General features: G+C 50.0%; 1 protein-coding gene across 1 annotated transcript; it reads left to right on the forward strand.

The window, feature by feature from the left end:
- The first annotated feature begins 1,651 nt into the window (after nt 1-1,651).
- On the forward strand, nt 1,652-14,850 carry MKS1 (MKS transition zone complex subunit 1). The gene is made up of 17 exons (XM_066333157.1): nt 1,652-1,749; nt 1,822-2,035; nt 2,803-2,958; nt 3,355-3,452; nt 3,647-3,775; nt 4,095-4,199; nt 4,904-5,012; nt 5,873-5,929; nt 6,840-6,882; nt 7,373-7,435; nt 8,492-8,562; nt 9,329-9,392; nt 10,862-10,969; nt 11,485-11,618; nt 12,303-12,385; nt 12,476-12,573; nt 13,035-14,850. Exons 1-17 carry the CDS (start codon nt 1,652-1,654, stop codon nt 13,139-13,141), a joined length of 1,737 nt encoding a protein of 578 aa, XP_066189254.1. The 3' UTR covers nt 13,142-14,850.
- Nucleotides 14,851-20,645: the final 5,795 nt, after the last annotated feature.

Below are 20,645 nucleotides of genomic sequence, written 5' to 3' on the forward strand. Positions count from 1 at the left end.
ACAGTTTGGCTCCCAAGATAGACAAGAGCCTGCACAAGACAAGAAGCCTGAACTCCTGCACTTTGGGTAAAATGACAGGTTCAATGGGGAAATATGTGGAAGGCCGTTTGGAAAGGCTGTACCTTCCTGGTACCTCAGCCATGGGGAAAGGAATAGGGCGATATGAAGCCGGGAGTTTAGGATAAAAGGAAAGCTGCACCCTCTGAAACCCAGAGGGAGAAATCTCTGTGGGTGTGTGCCCTGGTGGCCTCTCTCCCTTTATTCAAGTAAGTTTGAAGGACTCCTCTGTCTCCTTTTTGGACATAAACGTCTGGCATTGGTGGGTTTTCCTGACAGGTTCATGTGTATTTTACTGTATAAAAGATGTAATTTTTTACCTCTTGGTGTGCTTGGTTTGTGGAAACCACTCTGCAGAGAAGAAACAATGTATTCTTTCGTAAAAACAGACTGTGTCTCTGTTTAGCAAGCTCCTAAAATTGGCAAGAGCATGAGGGTACTGGTGGTGTCCATGAAGATCCAGGGACAGGCAGACTTAGGAAGGGGGTAAAAAATGCCCCAGAGAGGGGCAGGGTGAGGTGGCTCCTTACACACAGGTGTGTGCCTGGAGCTCCGTCCACAGTTGTTGGAGGACCCTCAGCATCTCTCTGGGGCTGTTGGTACGGGAAGCTTTGTCCCGGGGCCTGCTGTGGAGGGATGTGGCAGACCCCCTCACAGAGAGGCTGTGCAGACCCTCACACGGAGGGATGTAGGACACCCTTCCCTGGAGGCCCTGGGACCCCCTGAGGGGCTGTGGGGACCCTCACACAGAGGGATATGGAGACCTCCCTATGGAGGTCGTGTAGACCCTCACAGAGAGGCTGGGAGAATCTACCCAGGGGCCATGGGAACCCTCACACGGAGCGGTGTGCGGGCCCTCCCTCACACGGAGCGGTGTGTTGGGCCCTCCCTCACACGGAGCGGTGTGCGGGCCCTCCCTCACACGGAGCGGTGTGTTGGATCCTCCCTCACACGGAGCGGTGTGCTGGATCCTCCCTCACACGGAGCGGTGTGTTGGACCCTCCCTCACACGGAGCGGTGTGCGGGCCCTCCCTCACACGGAGCGGTGTGTTGGACCCTCCCTCACACGGAGCGGTGTGCGGGGCCTCCCTCACACGGAGCGGTGTTGGATCCTCCCTCACACGGAGCGGTGTGTTCGATCCTCCCTCACACGGAGCGGTGTGCGGGCCCTTCCTCACACGGAGCGGTGTGCGGGATCCTCCCTCACACGGAGCGGTGTGCGGGCCCTCCCTCACACGGAGCGGTGTGCGGGCCCTCCCTCACACGGAGCGGTGTGCGGGATCCTCCCTCACACGGAGCGGTGTGCGGGCCCTCCCTCACACGGAGCGGTGTGCGGGCCCTCCCTCACACGGAGCGGTGTGCTGGATCCTCCCTCACACGGAGCGGTGTGTTCGATCCTCCCTCACACGGAGCGGTGTGTTGGATCCTCCCTCACACGGAGCGGTGTGCGGGCCCTCCCTCACAGGCCCCGTGGGGACGCTCTCCGGCGGAGCTCGGCGGGCTCGGTGCGCGGAGCGGGCCCGGCCGTGCGGGAGGCTCCGGCCGCGCGGGGGCGCTGCCCGGCCGTGCCCGCCGGTTTCCCCGGAGCGCGGCCATGGCGGGCGCGGCGCGGTGCGGGGGTAGCGCCGTGTGCCGCTCCCGGGACCCCGCCGTGTACCGCTCCCGGGACCCCATCCGCAACCTGCGCCTACGGTGAGCGGCCGCCCGGCCCCGGCCCCGCTGCGCCGGCCCGCACAGCCCTGACGCTCCGCTCCTTCCCCGCAGGGTCGGTATCCGGCGGGTCGCTCCGGCCGGGCCTCTCCTGCCGCGGGCGCCGCCGCCGCCGCTCGCCGAGCGCTCGGGCCGGGCAGACCGCGCCGGCAGCGCGGAGTCGGTGCCGCTGCGGGTCACCGCGGGCTCTCGCGCGGGCGCCCAGAGGCCCCCGGAGGACGAGGAGGAGGTGGTCGAGGTGGGGTGGCAGGAGAAGCTCTTCAGCCAGGTGGGTGCACGGGGGCGGGACGGGAGGGACTTCGCGGGATGGGTGAGATCGGAGGGGATCACTGGGATAATCCAGTCCGGCCCCTCTGCTCAGGGGAGGACCTCAGAGCACGCTGCTCAGGCTTGTGTCCAGCTGGCTTTGAAATACTTCTCGTGAGCTGGACTCCACGCCCTCTCTGGGCAGCCTGTTCAGTGCTTGGTTACCGCATAGGGAAGATGTTCTTCCTCGTGTTCAGGTGGGACTTTCTGGGCATCAGTTCCTGCCCGTTCCGCTTGTCCCACTGCTGGTCCCCACGGAGCAGAGCCTTTGACCCCTCCTTACTGACAGACAGGGATGAGGTACCCTCTCAATGTCCCTTGAGGCTGAACAGCCCCAGCTTCCTCAGCTTTTCATCGTAAGCAAGGTGCTCCTTGATGAATTTTGTCACCCAGTGCTGAACCTGCCCCAGGAGTTCCCTGTGTCTCCTGTCCTGTCCAGAACTGGATAGGCTTGGGAGAGCTTCCTGACACCCCCTTTTCTGCACCTCACCATGGGGTTCCTTGTTTCAGGGTGAGTTACTGTGCCCAAGGCTTTCCAGGTGGGCATCGGTGGATGCTGGCTGCCACATGCCTGAGCAGTGTTGGTGCTGCTTTGGAGCTTGGGTTATTTGCTGGGATTCCCAAAGCATCTTGTCTCTGGGGTGGCTTTGGAAAAAAGCTGAAAAATACTTGTGGCTTTGCCAAAGCTGGTGAAAGGCAGCTGTTGTGCTTTACCTGTGGTGCTGTCAGTTTGAGGTGGATCTGTACCTGAAAGAGTCAGCCTGCCAGACTCCCCTGGACTGGCAGTACCGTGAGGAGATCCAGAAACTAGAGAAAGCTGGAGGTCGGAAGAACTGTCGCATCTTCACCTACACTGACCATGACCGATTCACCAACCTAGAGGAGGTACCAGCTCTTAGTTACTCAGTGTCTGTCAAAACTTCCAGTCCTACTGCAGAGGGAACGTTTCTTGGTTCTCAGCCAGGCAGATACCCCGAGTGCAGGAGAACAAATTGCTGCAAAGCAGTTTCCACTGGTGCCCCAGACGTGGGGTGGGATGTCCCTGGTTCAGAGCAGTTGTTGGGACAGCCAGAGGGACTTGGCTCTGTAGGAGCACTGCTCTTTAGGAAGCTTGCTAGGTGGAGTGAGCTGTATTTTGCCACCAGAGCAGTGAAGGAATTCTGCAGTCATTTAGCAGTTTGTCCTTGCATGTCGTTGTGTGCATACCTGTTCCCTCCTCCAAGAGGAGAGCTGTGTTAGGGAAAGATGCCCAGTTAAGCTAGTTCCTGTCTGTTCTTCCAGCTCTGCCAGAAGGTAACTGACTTGGATCATGAAGTGCCATCATATCTGGTGGAGAGGATGGCCAATGTGAGGAGGAGAAGACAGGACCGTAGGCCTGTGTGAGTTCAAACTCAGGCTTGGAGCTTGTTCATGCAGGTTTTGTGGTGCTGGTGTCCCAGCTGTGGATCAGCCTGGTCTGTGGGAGCTGGTGGCTTCTGCTGTGTCACACATAATCCAGCAATGGGACTCCTCATCATGGTGGATTTGGTGCTACTGAGGTGGCCTGTGACTGCTGCTGTTCTGTTGTTGACAGAGAAGCAAGTTCTCTGAAGTCAAAAATCATCACCTGGGAACCTTCAGAAGAATTTATAAAGAACAATCATGTAATTAACACACCTGTTCAGACCATGTACATCATGGGGGACTTGGGACCTTACGGGAAGTAAGTAAAATCCTGAAGTGATCATAATTTACCAAAAGAAAATCCTTCTTCCTTCCTTACTCAAAACTCTTGTTTCTTTCATTAGTTAAGGGGGGAGAATTCCAAGAGCTCAATAACATGGGCTACAATTTCTTTCTGCCTCTTTCTTCAGTTGGGAGGTAGCTGAGTGTATAGCTCCAAAAGGCTTTGAACCAATGCAGGAAAGTGTGTATGTGTTTCCTTCTGTACCCCCAAGTTCCTTTACTGGCTCTGCTGTTCTAGAGAATGAGAGTGTCCATGTTCTCTGTTTAGACTGTGTTTTCCTGGTGTCCTCCTTCAGGCTTGGTAAGAGGGAGTACGAAAATGTGCTTTGCACAATCAAGGTGGATGGCAACGGGGTGATCACAGTGAAGCCTGACTTCACTGGCACCAAAGGACCCTACCGGTGAGTGGGACAGGGCTCCTGGGACTGGGGGCTGAAATGGCTGTTTCCTTGTGACTCTTTGGGCAGGGGATAAGCACTTAAATTGAGAAATATTTAATTTATTTCAGGGATTTTTAAGAAAATATTGTTGTGCTTACTGTGCTTATGCTCAGTGTCACTGCATGTGTGCTGTGTGGGGCTTTGATGCAACTCTCTAGGGATGCAGGTTATCATGGAATCATGGAATAGTTTGGGTTGGAAGGTACCTTAAAGCCTGTCTTGTTCCACCCCCTGCCATGGGCAGAGACAAATTCCAGTAGACCAGGTTGCTCCAAGCCCTGTCCAACCTGGCCTTCGTTGCTTCCAGGGATGGAGCAGCCACAGCTGCTGTGGGCAACCTCTGCCAGAGCCTCACCACCCTCAGAAGGAAGAATTTCTTCCTAATATCCATCTAACCCTGCCCTCTATCAGTTTGAAGCCATTCCCCCATGTTCTATCACTACATCCCTTGTAAAGTTACATTATGCATATGGTGGACACAAGCAAGTCTTCCATTTTGAGGGAATGATGCTGCAGGCACTTGGGAGCGAGGAGAGGGCTGTGAGGGCTCACAGCCTTGTCTCACTGCCCAGGCTGGGTAGAGGGGACACTGCCTTGTCATTGATGCCTGTGTCTATTCTCTGCATGATGGGGGAGTTTTTCCCATGTGTTTTGGGACTCTGCAGGATCGAGCTGGATGGAGACAAGCGAGAGGTGTGGGAATACACTATTGAGAATGCATCTGTCCAGGTGCAGCCAGAGGAGGAGGAGCGTGAGCAGCGTGTGTTCAGAGATGTGAGTACTGCGCGTGGAGCATGTTCACTAGTTCTGAGTAACAGAGGCAGCTCAGATCATCATGGAGATGTAACTGCTGGTGCTTTGCACACCTGAAGTGACAAAATGTCACTGCCCTGTGCCTCATCATGCTCAGGGATCTGAGAACTACAGCTAATATTCCCTGCTTCATCCCTTATTCCTTAAAGTGGCCTTGTCTGTAGTTGTCCTGCCTCTGGCTACAGTGCTGTAGGGAGTGAGAACTGATGTAAGAAACCACCCAACTCCATGCCTTCCTGGTGTCACCTGGCAGTGTTTTTACCTTCCCTTTTGAGCAGTGGGCAAACCCTTTCCTTAATCTTCCTCCTGCTGCCTGTGTGTTTATTAAATGATGTCTTGTTGTCTGTAATGTCCCAGGATATTGAGATCCCATTTCACATCTCAATTTTTCTGAATTGCCTTTTTGTCTCTTGACAGTTTATGAAAGTACTTTTTGGTTTAGATTTTTATTTGTGCATTTCCTTACTGGTTTTGTGGTCACCAAGGAAATCATGATTCCACTAGGCTGATCTCCGCCTGGCCATTTCCTTGGAATAGTTTGTACCTCTGTTTTTCAGATATCATTTAATATCTGATTCTTCAGAGCTTCTTTTCCCTTAAAACTTGCCTTGGAGAACCAAAGCTGAAGTTCTGTGCAGTGTTAGCAGTTATGCCTCTTTGTTCTGTTGGATACTTATATTCTCCATATTTGCTGTAACAACTCCATGTATGCTAAGCCCAGTAATGATTTGAATTTAAATTATATACAGTTTAAGTTTGGCAGTACATAACAGCAGATACAATCAAAATGTCCCTTTTTTGTTGTTGTTGTGTGTTCCCAGCTCTACGGGCGGCACAAGGATTACCTCAGTGGGCTCGTGGGCACAGACTTTGAAATGGTGAGTTCCAGAGGCACTGGCAGGGACTGGAGCTCTGTTGTCTCTGGGGTCTGGTGACCTGGTTCATACAGATGCCACTTGCAGCAGTCTCCAGAGACTTATTTTGCTCAGGAGGGGGGTTGGCAGCTTTTACCTTGTGGCTTTGAGCAGAACATTGGGTCAGAAGGGATGAGTGGCAGTGGATTTGGGCAGAGATCCATCCTGCCTGTTCAGGGCCTGCTGAACACTGCAGTGTCTGTGAGGCTGCATGCAGTGCCTCAAGGCCTGTGACTGTAGTACTTTGAGAAGGAAGTAGTGTTTATGTCTTCAGGACAGTGATTGCTGTTAACTTCTTCAGTGTCAAACAGCTCTATATGCTATTTTGTGCAAATAAACAGCCCCTCTCACACTCAGACTCCTGCAGTTTCCATTCTCACTGAATTATTTGCACTGCAGTCTTTTTTTTCTCAAATACCATTTGCCAGCACAGTGAATACAAATCTGTGAAATATAGTACAAAACAGTGAAAGTTGTGCTTTCCAGAACTTTGTTAGTGTCTCAGTGCTTTCCCTTGCTCCCTCATCTTGGGCAAATGCAGGAACATGACAGAAGCAGGACTGTGATTTCTGCAAGTGACTTCTCACTGTGTTTTATATCGATCATGACACCTGTAAGATAGATATTTACAGAACAGTAAATTCCTGCAGGCTGGACTTTCAGGGATTTGGTCTCTTTAGAGCCTCTTTCCAGAGGGACTGTTCACTTCTAGAACTGATAGGACAAATCATGCCTCCTCCGTGGCCAGAACAGTAAAACAGTTTTGTCCAAAAACCTATGGAATACCTGTGTGAGATGCCGTTGGGAAGGAATTGTTAACGTTGCACTAGTGGGTGTTGAGCTCTTTATCTTGTACATCTGCTAATTTTTCCAGCCTCTTCCTGGTACTCTGAGACTTTTCGTGAATGGAGAAATAGGTGAGTACTTACTCTAAACAATAGTAGGGGCAAATGTGGGTGTGCTGGGATGGCTGAGGGTATGATCCAACGATTCTTGAATCCCTAGATTCAAGAGGCCCTAGAATCTTTTACTTCCTCCTTCTCCTCCCTGTTTCCAGCAGACTAATCTCTTAAGAGGCATTTACACGTTGGAGGTTACAAATGCTGTAGCTGTTCTAAGAAGGCCTAGATCTGAAAAAAGGAGAGCAGATTGCTATAATCTATTAACTTCCCAAAGAAACCAATTAAATGTGTGAACTCCCTCATCTGGTTAGTGATACAGGGACAGGGAAGTCTGGGGAAGGAATCTTCTCTGTGGGTCATCTCCTGTTACTTTGAAGATGTTTCCCAGCTTCTGGGAAACTGATTTTCCTTGAGGTTATTGGTGGAAGCTCTCCCAAAAATCTACAGTGAATGATGGAAGAATTTGTGTGGAATCAAACATCTGAAGTTCATTCTCTCTTCTCAGTTTCAGCTCAAGGCTATGAGTATGACAACCTTTATGTTCATTTCTTCCTGGAGCTGCCTAACCGTGAGTATTCACATTCCCACCCACATCCCAGCTATTTAAGAGATGAAACAGGCTTTGGCTGATCTGTCACACCAGCTCTGCTGGGAGTCAGCAAAAATAATGTTGGGGCTGGGATCTAGTCAGAGGCCTTCAGAATTACGATGGCAGAACTCAGATCAGGCTGGGATCTAGAGGTGGTGGTGACCAGTCTATCCAAACTTCATTCCTTATCTTGCAGAGAACAGCCTTCCTGTGCTCCCCACCACAGTGAGCTTGTCTGATTTCAGTGCTTGTTATCATGTTTTGTGCTGATATTAACATATTTTAATGGATAAATAAGGCTCCCAGCACTTACATGCATATCCTGCTGTGTGTTTAGTTCTCCTAAAGCTATGGCTCTGACTCCCTTCTCTGATATATGTGTCAAGATACCATTTCTGCCACTCAGTACATTTAGGTAAGGCTCTACTTGTCTCTTGACATGAGCTGGTGCTTTTCATGGACAGTTCAGCGTGTTCTAAAGAGCAGTGCCTGGAATAGGACAGGGAAAATTCATGTGAGGAACAGCTGAGAGAGCTGGAGGGGCTCAACCTGGAGAAGAGGAGGCTCAGGGGGACCTTCTCCCCATCTACAACTCCTTGACAGGAGGAGGCAGCCAGGTGGGGGTCAGGCTCTGCTCCCAGACAAGTAACAGGACAAGAGGAAACAGCCTCAAGTTGCACCAGGGGAGGTTCAGGTTGGACATGAGGATGAATTTCTCCATGGAAAGGGTGATCAGGCACTGGAAGGAGCTGCCCAGGGCAGTGGTGGAGCTCCCATCCCTGGAGGTGTCTGAGGAATGACTGGATGTGGCACTCAATGCTCTGGCCTGGTTGGCAAGGTGGGGATTGGTCACAGGTTGGATTTAACGATACTGGAGGTATTTTCCAACCTTAATGATTCTGTGATTCTGTGAATGTCAGGGTGGGTGACATTATTTTTTACCCCAGTCATCAGGGACTGAAATTCTCCTTTGAGCTGAACTGATCTGTGAGTTTGGCCTCACCCCAAGCCTTCACCTTCTCCTGTCCCCCCCAGAGTGGTCAAGCTCCCCGTTCCAGCAGCTCTCAGGAGTGACGCAGATCTGTGCCACCAAGACAGTGGGCTGGGTAAGACACTTGCAGACCTGCAGAGCAGTTTGAACAGGCAGTCTCTGGAGTGGAACATGTGTAACAAACTACAGATGTATTCAGCAAAGGTCCTGAGTTGAGGGCTCCTTTCAAGACCAGCGAATATTTGGGATTCTCCTTATTCGAATGATACTTGTCATTTTCTCAAGGGGCCACTGTCTCCAAATAATCCCAAACCAAATAAAACTACTCCCAAGCATTTTCTGGAACCTCACTTTTTTATTCATTCTTGCTGACTGATTGCCTTTGGAGCCTTGATTTTTGTGTTCTCCAGTGCTCTGAGTTAACCAAGCATGGTTCCAGCTTGCCTGGGGCAGAAATAGGCAGACACTCTACATTGACTTTGAATTTTATTAGCTTTTTAATGTATTTTATATATTTTCATATTACAAAAATAATTACCATACAACGTTTCAGTAATACCGTTGTTTGAGGTACTGTGCTTGGATTGACTCCTGTAAAGTTTTAAGGCTGTAATTATGCAATTGGCTGAATTTTCATCTGAGGTGTGTCACTCCCCTTTTCCATTATTTTCAACATCCTGTTCCATTGACATGGCACTAGGGAATGTATGCAGGTCCATCCTGCAGTCACATGTTTTTTAGTGGAATGTAATTGATCTTTTTGGGCAGCATCACCTGCTTTCTACCGTTAGTTCCTTTCTCCCAGCTCTCTATGCCCTCTGCAATGCTGATGATAAATTCTCCTCTCCAGGAATCTGATCTCTGCCCTGTTGTTTTTCTAGGATAGTGTGGCATACTTCTGCTACCCCTTCACTTTGGAGATGTTTTACACCCAAGAAGATGAAGGTGTGTTTCCTTGTTCCTCTGAAATCCTTTGGTCCCACTGTAGTCATCATGCTGTCTATCCTGTTGGAGAAGAAAGAACGGAGGGAAATGTTTCTGGTTCAACAAAAGTTCACCCTGTCACCATACAGCCCCTGGACACATCCTTGTGTTTGCCCTGCCCAGGAATCCATTAGCATTTTTATGGATTCATTAATGTTGCCCTGTTTCTAGGCTGTAGGCAGTTTTCTCTGGTTGGAAAACTACCTGGATCTTGGCTTGTCTCCTAAAACCTGGTGTGCAGAGCTATGTTGCTGTGCCTGGTGTGCTGCACAGAGCCCTGACAGCTTTTTTATACACAACTAAAACTCTGTGCTGAGTCTTATATTTGTAGACGTGCTCAGTGACCTGTATAATCCCTAGATAGTTCATGTCACTTTGAAACTTCAGCTCTATTTTAAGCTGGGTTTTCTGCTGCCTGTTCCTGCTGCTTCCTCACCAATCCTATTGCACTGTGGATACAATTGCTAGGGACAGCACTCTGTGGCATGCCTTGCCACTTGAATCTAATGTACACTTTGGATCTGGGTATTCAACCAACACTAATGAATTTTCAGACTAGAAGGAACACAGTGAGTTTGTTTCACTGTGGAAAAAAGAAATGCTTTTAGAGATGTAGGATTAATATTAATCCAAGTTAATATTCCCCCAATAGGAGTGGGAAAGGTCAGAGGTAAACAAGTTCTGCTGTTTGGCTTCAGATCATTCACGAAAGATTGTCTTGTCTGCTCAAAGAAAATTGACAGTCCAGTCTGGACTTGCTCTTAGAGAATTTTCCCTAATTTTTATTATCAATAATTCGGTTTTCAGCCTTAAATCTGAGGGTTCAGCTTTTACAGAAGAAACCAATCCACCATAAATCTTAGTTAGTCATTGTAGAAGAAATACAGAAAGGACAGTGGTGGAAGGATGCTGGAGTGTTTCCAGAGAGGGAGCAGAACTGGGGAAGGATCTGGAGCACAAGGAATAGCTGAGGGAGCTGGACAGACTCAACCTGGAGAAAAGGAGGCTCAGGGAAGACCTTCTCACTCTCTACAATTCTCTGGGAGCCAGCTGGGGGTTGGGCTCTACTCCCAGAGCACAAAGGGCAGGACAAGAGGAAACTTCAAGTTGCTCCAGAAGAGGTTCAGGCTGGACACTAGGAGGGGTTTCTTCACAGAATGGGTGACAGGCACTAACAAGGGGCTGCCCTGAGAGATTATGGAGTCCTCATCTCTTGGAGGTGTCCAAGGAACAACTGGAGGTGGCATTCAGTACTCTGGGCTGGGTGACAAGGTGGGGATTGATCACAGGTTGGACTTGATGATCTTGGAGGTCTTTTCCAAGCTAAATGATTCTCTGATTCTTATGCTTCCTACTAGTTGGGTGTTTAGCATTCTTTTTCTCAGTGATAGTCTGTTTCCCAAAGCTGTGACCTGCTCCCCATCTTGCAGACAGTCTCCCTCAGTGGCCTGTTCTCTACTTTGAGGTCCTGTCCCTGGATTTCTGGCAGCGGTATCGTGTGGAAGGATATGGGTCCTTGGTGCTGCCAGCAAGTCCAGGTAAAGCATCCTTGGGACACTGTGTTAATTGTCTGGGAGAATGAGTTGAGTGGTCCTTTGGGAAGTGATTCAGCCAGTCCCAGGGGCTTGGTGTACTGAAGGGAGCAGTCAGCTCTCTGGGGTGCAGCAAAAAAGGATGTGAGGCACATCTGGACTTGTTGTCCTTCATCCTTTGATACTGCCATCACAACATCTGGTGTGATAAAGCTCTGGGGTGATGCTGTGCTTCCATCTTTACAGTGGCAGTAACCCTCTGCGTCCCACATGGGATCTGGGAGTGACCCCTGTGTGTTATGAGGAGATGCTGCTATTGGGCAGAGGGTACTTTTAGCATTGGCTGTGTGACTAGAATGGGCTGACTCAATGGGAACATGCTTTTAGAACATTTTGTTAGTGTGCAGCATTTCTAGACAGCTCTGGGTTGGGTCAGCACGTATGCACCTGCCTTTGCTGTCCTCTGTGACTGAATAAATCACAGGTCACAGCAGCTAAGCTGTCCTCTTGTCCTGGGCCAGGTGTCCACATGCTCACCATCCCTACCTGGCGTCCCGTGGATCTGGGAACTGTTGCTGAAATGAGGAGGTTCTTCATTGGGGGATCTCCTGAGCTGGAGGACTTAACCTACATCCGGATCCCATCGACCTTCAAGGTGGGCTCAGCTGCAGAGTAGCTTCTTGCCAGGACATGGTGCATTTTGCTCTTGGGTCAGGTGTCCATGGTAAGATGGACCAGATTTGAACAAGGATGAGCTGCTGGTCCTGTCCCTCTCACTAAAGAAATGTCTCCTCTGTGAGTCTTGTGATCCTGAACAGAGGAATGAGCAAACACTGAGGCAGAGCTGTGCCTTCTGAGGGGTGAGCAACTTAGAGAAGTAGGGGAGCATGAACCAAAGCCTTGGCTTATTCCTGCCTATAAAGTGTTTGTCAGGTCAGCATTTGGTACCAGCTGTAGCCTTCTCCTGGGTTTCTGTGAAGAATTTGGGCTGTATTATGCCTGGAACAGCTTCCTGAAGCAAGAAGCTGATGGGTGTGAGGCAGGTAGAAACTTCATGTTCTTCAGAAAGTTGCAGAGGTGGCTGCTGGTGTAATGAGCAGGGTGGTGTTAGTGGCAGCTTTGTTTGGGAACAAGCCCTGCTGCAGTTGTTGAAACCCTGCCCCAGCACCGCACTGTCAGCTTGCAAGTGTTCAGATCCTGCCCTCAATGCAGCCTGGAACTATGTGCCCTTCTTTCCAGCCTTGCAGGGAGGGGAAGACTGTGCCCACAGGAGTTTGTGCTCTGATGGAACATGCTTGTTTTCACAGTGGGGTTACTCTAACCTGTGCCATCCCTGCAGGGAAAGCGCTTGAGCCGCTTTGGTTTCCGGACAGAGACCACAGGGAGCGTCACATTCCGGCTCTACTGCCTGCAGCAGTCCAAGTGAGTGAAACAAAGGGAATATGAGCTCTGAAAACTCCATCTCCTGTGCTAGCTTTGGCAGCCCTGACCTGCTGATGTGCTTCTGTGCAGAGCCTTTCTGGAGAACAGTGCCCTGAGGCAGCGCATGCAGAGTGTACTGGACCGACTGGGAGGCTTCAGCCAGCAGAGCTCTGTCTACAATGTTCTGGGTAGGGCCTTCAGTGTCGTTCTGTCTTGGTGAGCTTTTCCTCCCTTTTTACAGAGTGAGCAGGATATTTCAGGATCATCCATTACTGTGGGAGTAATGTCCCTCCCTGTGAGTTCTCAGAGTCTGTGGCAGAGGTTTAATGTTCTGAACTGAGCTGGAAACTTCAGGAGGCATCAGGTCTGAGCAGGCAGGAGGGATAACCACTGTGTGGGGGCACAGCCTGGACTGGCTGCCCAGTCTTGGCTGGCACTGGACAGAGCTGGTGGCACTAAGGCACGGGCTCTGAGTCCATTGTGTACAGAAATCAGAGAGCAGCAGGTGGAGCAGCACCAGGTGCTTTGGTGGTGTAACCTATTCAAAGGGACTGTGCACCAGGAGAGATGATGTTCACTGAAAAGACACATCCCTCCCCTTCCCTGAGGCTCTCTCATGCGTTGTGGCCTGCTGTCACCTCTGTTGCAGAGGCTTTCCAGCGGGCACGGCGCCGGATGCAGGAAGCGCGGGAGAGTCTTCCCCAGGACCTCATCAGCCCCTCTGCCTCTGCTGTGCCCCAGCCACCGGAGCCCTGAGCGTCACCTCTGCTGCTTGGAGCACTTGGCATCCTCCCTCCAGCACAAGCTTCCACCCCTCAGCAGGAGTCCCTGAAGCTGTCTGGAAGCTTCAGAAGCCCTTCCTTTGTTGTTTTCCTTGGATGGGGAAGGGAGATTGTGACACCTCCAGACCCAGGATTTGCATTACCACAAGTATGTATCAAGTATTTCTACAAGGAGCCCTGTTTTTCGAGGCCCTTTCTTACCAGGCTCTAACAATACAGACAATTTTTTACATTTCTTCTGAAATACTGACATGGAACCTGTGAACTCTGTAACACCTTTTCAGGGATTGAAAAGGAAATAATGAGAAAAATTGACATGACTTGGTACATTTAGTTTTCTTCTTAGAGAAGAGGGTGATGTTGAAGGTCAAGGCATGAATGCTGTTTCAGATTAATGGAATGAGTAGATAACTTTATGGGAAATGCTGATAATTGTTTTTAGCTGTTGTGTACAGAGCAATCAATAGTAAAATTTATCCATCCACCTCTACCTTAAGACTGATTCATTCCTAGAGAGAGAATTCTCTGCCACATGTGATATATGAAATTAAAGCAAAGGAAGACAGATGGAGAACTGAACAAAAGGGTTATATTCTGCGTTTCCTTGTGTGTGCCCATAAGATGTGGCTCTGCAGTGGTGAGCAGGAAGTTTCTTTGTTCAGGAATACAATTGAAAACACACCTTCACCTTAGTTCACCACAGAGCTGTGGCTGTGGAAGGTTTGCAGACAGTGAGAGCAGTTGATAACATTTGCACAGCAGCTGAACTTTGAACTGTTCAAGCTGTTCATTTGAGGTTGATGTTTGTTGGTGGTTCGTTGTCGCATCTCTGATTGCAGAGCACTGTGCTGCTTCCTGGGAAAGCTTGTGTTTACCCAGTTTCTTCTGTTCTTTTCTCAGTTTTTCCCTCTATTTTTATTTCTGTCTCAAGTTCAGAGGAACATAGCTCCCTGCAGACCGACAGTGCTGCACTGGTTTGTGCACGAGTCACATTTCCATGTGTTTTCTGTTCCAAACAAAGGATAGGAAGAAAAATCTCAAGCTCAGACCATGCAGGTTGGAATGTGTCTGTGAATTTAGGATTCAGAGGCAGGATATGAAATATGAATCGGCCATCCTTCTTTTGCTCTGCTTGTTCTTCCTTCACGGGGAACATGAGACTCATGGTTGCAGCCATGTGTGTGGTTGTTGAAACATCCCCTTATTCCCTGGTGCTCCACTGTTTTCCTCACTCCCCTCTTGCCCTTTTTATGTTGTCCCAGTCTTCACTGAGAAAACAAACTCCAGAAAGGAGTCAGCAACTCTCAGAATTTGTTCTGCCTTGACCTTTGCTGTAATTCTTAGATCCGTCTGGCAGCTTGAATCTGGCAATTTCAATTATAAGGGGACTTTTATTCACCTTCCTTGCCTGTTGCCCCTCATTTTGATGGAAGAGGCTACCAGGATGTGTTGGAAGTGTGGTCTGTGCAGCAGAACAGTGTCCTTGGCCTGGAGCTGGGTGATGTGCCTGGTGCTGATGTGACAACTCTGGAGGTACCACAACTGATGCTGGAGCAGCAGAACTGATCTCTGTGCTCTGGCATGGTCTGTAACGACTGAACCAGGATGAAAAGCATTCAGTGAGTTTGTAGCACTTGTTATCTCTTTATTTTAATCATTATTCATGTTGTGGCCTTGTGCATTTATCACACCCTTCTGGGTGTTTTGTGGTGCTTGTCAGCAAGGGCTGCATCTCTTTGAAATGCTTCTCAGGATGGAGTTATAAGGTTATGAGAATAATTTTGTAATCAATAGTGTAACAAAACACCTTTTTAATTGAGATGATGCCAATGGCAGATCCTGTTAGAGTGGATTTTTCTGATGAGGTCAGGTTCCTGACCTATTGCCCAGTTATTATGGCAGGGTTTTGTGTCCTGAGTGTGAGATGCACTAAGATTTACATAATTATATAATTTTGATACTTAAAACTCTGGATAGAGAAACTTGAGAGAAAAATTTTAAAATTTAAAATTACTAAAAGTAAGAGACAGTTTGCAGTTCTTCATTCCTGTGCTTGCAGCCTCCTTGGCCTTGACCGTGCCAGTGGTGCTGGTAAAAGCTGGTTTGAAGAGACCCCACAGCAAATGCTCTTTGAATTTTGCAATTTTATAAATAAAACTAGCAAATTTTTATATACATGTACACAAATGAAAATGTCAATGATCTTTTTAGTCACAACTGGCATTCATGCTCTGAGCCTGCCAAGGAGAGGAGGTGTGCACAGCTGGAACTGGAGATCACCAAATAGATTAGAAGGGTGGAACACCTTTCCTATGAGGAAAGGCCTTGAGAAATGGGATTGTTCAGCCTGGAAAAGAGAAGGCTTTGGGGTGACCTAACTGTGGCCTTACAGTTCCCAAATGGAGATGACAAGGAAGATGGAGAGAAACCATTTACAAGGGCCTGGAGTGACAGGACAAGGAGGAATAGCTTCCCACTGACAGAGAGCAGGGTTAGATGGATATTAGGAAGAAATTCTTCCTTCTGAAGGTGGTGAGGCCCTGGCAGAGGTTGCCCAGAGCAGCTGTGGCTGCCCCATCCCTGGAAGTGACCAAGGCCAGGTTGGACAGGGCTTGGAGCAACCTGGTCTACTGGAATTTGTCCCTGCCCATGACAGGGGATTGGAGTGAAATGAGCTTTAGGATCTCCTCCAACCCAAACTGTTCCATGTGTCCATGATTCTGTGGCTGAAGTGGGGTTGTGCATTTACCAGCTGTACACAGATGGGGAGGTGGAACAGATGGGCCCTGGGGACAGGCAGGAGGGGAGACCAGTGTCCTCCCTGGAGCATGAGGAGGTCACTGCCTGGAAGTGTCCCTGCAGTTCTCACTGAAGGGGTGCCCATACAGGGAAACTCAACAGGAGAAGTGAGAGGAAGGACTGTTGTGGGTGCACAAGAGCTTGGGGTGAGTGGGCTCGAGTTAACGAGACAGGGGAGCCCTGAACTGAAAGGGGAAGGCAGGAGGGGCCTGCAGCAGGCACAGGCCAGGAATTGCTGCAGATTCTTGGGGGCCCCAGAGTGGGTCTAGCAGTGAGACTTGGGAGTATGTACATGGCTGGAAGGCCCCCAGCTCTGGCTACACCAGCTGCAGCAGCATAGCTGGTTTCTCTGCAGCTTTGTCTGCTTCTTTTCCTTTGGGTACTTGAGCTATGATGGGTTTTTGAGAGCCAACTGAACTTCAGCTGAATGGGCATCTGTCAGAGGCTGAATCCAGCAGCCTCACCCGTGCTTTGGGCTTCATAGGGGCAGGACTCAGCCCAAAGGCCCTCAGGGCCTTCCAAGGTCAAATTAAATGAGTGTGCAAATGAAAAGGAATGGCAGGAATGATAGCTTCGTGGAGGAAAAGGCTGTGGGCAGTTGACAGAGCCTGCATGATGCAAATACATCCATTAGAAATTCCAGTGTAAATGTAATAGAAAAAATCCTCAAACCCTAGAGATGAGTCATTCACACGATTGGAACAGCTTCCCACCAAAGTCAGACTGCAAGAATAGGTTCTGGTCTCAATGGAGGAATATTTGGGCTATGATAACTCCAAACTGGTGACTTGCCAGCAAATCTCAAATGGTGCTTCAGCTTGGCCCCATCCCAGGACTGGGGACATGTACTAGGAGTTCCATCCTTCCTTTGTGAAGGATGCTGGGGTGTAGGGATGTACCAGGAGGGTGTTTGAGAAGGACACTGGGATGTGCACGAGGAAGAAGGTTGGAGAGGGCTGTTGGGGTGTGCACCAGGAGGGGATTTTGGGGAAGACACTGGAATGTGCACCAGAAGGGATGCTTGGGAAGGACTGCAGTGTGCATCAACAGGGATGTTTGGGAAGGATGGTGGGAATGTGCACCAGGACAGGTATTTGGGAAGAATATTGGGATGTGCACCAAGACGGGGGGTTTGGGATGTGTGGAGCTGCCAGTTCTGGGCAGGAGGAGTCCTACAGAGATTAGTCCTCCCCCTGGCTGGTGTGTGGGGGGGAGGAGTATTTTATTTGCACCACCAGGGTTTAAGTGGTTGTTATTAAATCACTACTGGAGGCTGATTGTTGGATCAATATATTTTAATTTTAGCCACGGGATTGGAGTAGCAGAGGAAGGCAGCAAAGGGAAGTTCTGGGCTGCTTTGCCTCTCACCCCCTGCTGCTGTTTTATTAACGCTCATTGTTCTCCCAAGGTGCAGCCCACGATCTCTGCAGTTAATGCCAATATTTCAATGCACAGCAGAGTAAAGCTGACCTGAGCATAGTCCCACTTCATTGGATCAGTCAAGAAATATGTGTCCGTGTGCCCTGTTCCTGTACTGAAATGATTGCTTTGGTTTGATTGAATATCTCTCACTGCTTTGGTTTGAGCAGGTTTTTAAGTGAACCCTAGTGCCATGTAAGCTGGAGATGCTTCCCTTTCTCTCTTAACTGTCAAAATAATTTTCTAGAGTAACACAGAATATCAGAAAGGACTGATGTAATCAGACTTCTCTATAATTTATTCACAAGTTCTTGTGCTTAAAATCATCTGACTTTCACAGCAGTTGGCAGGATTTCTACAATGCGTGAAAGTGGAACTTGTCTTGGAGGTGTGTGATTCCAGGTTGTTTCAAGCTTTCCAGATCTGAGAATGAGAGGATCAGCTTTTGGGAAGGTGGGTTTCCCATGATTTAATGTGACCTTAGAAAGCCAGAAAGGTCAGGCTGAAAATTAAGGTCTAATGCACAAATTTCTTCAGGCAGCGTAACAGATGACAGATGCTCATCTGTGAAAAACCTGAGAAATGTTTTTCAACTTGTTCCTTACATAAAGACAGAGAATACAGATCATCCCTATCATGTGTTTTCTTTTTTCTGTAGGAAATTTTCCTGTGCAGGGCATTGGTAGTGCCAGCTTGCGCCTGAGCGTGTTGTCAGGCTGCTGCTGGAGGCATGAGGAGGTGGAGAGAGCCTGTGATTCCTTTTAGGGGGTTATTGTTTCTCTCGGGGGGTTTCTGTCCCACTCTGCCACTCCCTGGGAGATCTTGTTCCCTCTGCTCATGTTTTTGTGAGCACCATGATGCTCATAATGCTCTGGGCATGGCATCGGGAATGAGAGATGAGACAAGCTGTAGACAAGGGAATGTCCACTTTTCCTACTGCTGCTGGAAATACTGAGTCCTTATAATATCTGATTTTTTCCACCACAGATGTGTTCAAAAGGTTGAATTGCCTCTCCTTCTCCTTGGTCATCTCTCTTTTTCCTTTGTTTAACCTTCTCCTCTCCCATTTTGACTATTTTGTCCACAGCACATGGCTCTTCCCAATTTTCCCACCCCCATCCAATGCCTTTCTGAGTGCCCTGCCTCAGCTTCTCCAAGTCATGGCAAAGTTTCCCTTCCTCTCAACATCATCTCCCTGTTTGCTGATATGAACCTTCCCCACAGTGGGGGACAGGAGTCCTGTCTCTGGAAAGGCTATGGGGCAGCATCTTCCCATCCCTGGACACATGGGATTGCAGCCTGTGTTAGGTGTCCAAAACCAACTTTTAGTGGCTGTTGGCATGGAGACAAGCATTTGGATCAATCGCCACTGACGTACCTGCTTTCCTTGAGTGGGGAGAGAGAACCTCCAGCTGGATCCACTTGTGCCTATGGTCATATGGACCCTTCCCTCTACTGCTCCTGCCCTCCCTGGTATCTCCCTGTGGGCACTGAGTGTATGAGGAGTGAGTCTCCCTGCAGGGAGATGGTTTGGAGTGGCCTATCCCTTCCTTGCCCCTGAGGTCCTGTCTCTCCTCTGCCACAGGACTTGGCCTGTGTTCTTGGCACGGAGATTGCCTCCCTGGCTCCCTCAGCACTGAGGTGCTCTGTGACTCTGGTCTGTTCCTCCGTGAACAGATTTCCTGCCTAATCCTCCACAAATAACTTTCAGCACCTGTTCCAGGATCTCTGTCTTGTCCCTCCAAAGTGAATAGTGTCCCTGAAGTAACAGCAGAGACTGAAAATGAATGAATGAGCAGCTTGAGGTGGTTTCTGATCTGCAGCCAAGCTGCCAGCTCAGGGCTGCACTCTGGATTTCCATCATGTTCACACTGTCAGCCTCATTCCGTGCCCAGCACTCGCTTTTCTCTGTGTTTCTATTGAGGATTTATTCTGCACCCCCTTGTGTGTGTCTGAACTCTTCCATTGGCAGTTGCAGTTCTGTCTCTCCTGGCAGAGGCAAGTCCTTGACAATGACAGGATCGATCTTGGATCTGCTGCAGCTGCACCAGCCATCATCTGCAGCCTCTGCTCAAAACACCTCTGTAATTCCTCATGTGTCCTTGGGTTTCTGTGCTGCATTTTGGGCTGCCTAAAACCTGAAAGTCCATCCATACACAGAGTGCTGCAGGCACAGACACAGTTCCAGCAAGCTGTGCCTCTGGCTCCCTGGATTTGCAAGCCTCTGTTGCTTGTATCACAGGTGAGGAGCTGTGTGACCCTCTCCATGAGCCCCTGCAGCCTGGGCTGTGGGAAGAGCTCATGGGGGTGACAGCACAGGGGGTGATGTCTTTTTTGGAAGTCCACAGTACTCCTCTGTCACTTGAGTGAATTCATCAGCCAGTTCCTGGTGCTGGGAACTATCCCACTGTTGAGATGTGCAGTAAAGCCCCTCTGCCCACCTGGAAGGGAGCATAGGGAGACACTGGTGGGAAGGGGAGCACAAACAGTGCCTGGCTGGGTCCCTTCCAGGACCAACCCACCCCACACAAGTCCCATCCACACAAGCCTGGGGGAGCACAGAAACACGAGGGTAGATAAGGACCCAAATGACAGACTCAGAGGAAGGGACACCCTGTCCAGGTAAAGCCTTAGCCTTGGTGTCAAAACACCATTGGAGAGAGGGGCTATAGCTGTCTGGAAGAATGAAATGTGTTTTGGTTGTGGAGGACTGCACAGAGTTTATTATGGGATGTTTTAGAGAGGAAGCAAAGGGATGGTTACGGCTAATTTGGGGAAGAACACACATGGGATACAGGAGTGTTGGAGCGGCCCTGGTGTAATCCGGTGATGCTGTCCCAGGGGGATGAGCTCTCCTGGAGGAGAGGGAAGGGAGCCCGAATCCCGCCCTGCCCCGGAGATACCGGGTGTACCGGGGGTACCGGGGATACTTGATGTACCGACAGTACCGGGGATACTTGGGGGTACCGGGGGGTGGCGGATACCGACTCCGCAGGTTCTGGCCGGAGCCGCCAGGGGGCGGCGCGCCGCAGAGCCGCGCTCGGAGCCCCGGGCGGGTTCCCCTTTGGGGGGACGGAGGGGCAGCGCGGGGGAACGGGGCACTGCGGGATAAACGGGGTAAACGAGGCACTGCGGGGTGAGGGGGCAGTGCGGGGTTAGCCGGGCTGTGTGCGGCAAGCGGGGCTGTGCGGGACAGTGCGGGGTGAGTGGGGTACAGTGGAGCTGTGCGGGGAGAGGGGGGCCGTGCACGGTGTGTGGGA

The sequence above is a fragment of the Sylvia atricapilla genome, chromosome 20 (genome assembly GCF_009819655.1).
Source record: "Sylvia atricapilla isolate bSylAtr1 chromosome 20, bSylAtr1.pri, whole genome shotgun sequence".
NCBI lineage: Eukaryota > Metazoa > Chordata > Aves > Passeriformes > Sylviidae > Sylvia > Sylvia atricapilla.

Excerpts from the sequence above, each read along its gene's own strand:
- MKS1 (XM_066333157.1), top strand. The coding sequence starts at position 1,652 with ATGGCGGGCGCGGCGCGGTGCGGGGGTAGCGCCGTGTGCCGCTCCCGG. Across the intron at positions 5,013-5,872 it reads AGCAGCGTGTGTTCAGAGAT|CTCTACGGGCGGCACAAGGA; the intron begins GTGAGTACTGCG and ends GTGTGTTCCCAG. Across the intron at positions 10,970-11,484 it reads GGTGCTGCCAGCAAGTCCAG|GTGTCCACATGCTCACCATC; the intron begins GTAAAGCATCCT and ends GTCCTGGGCCAG.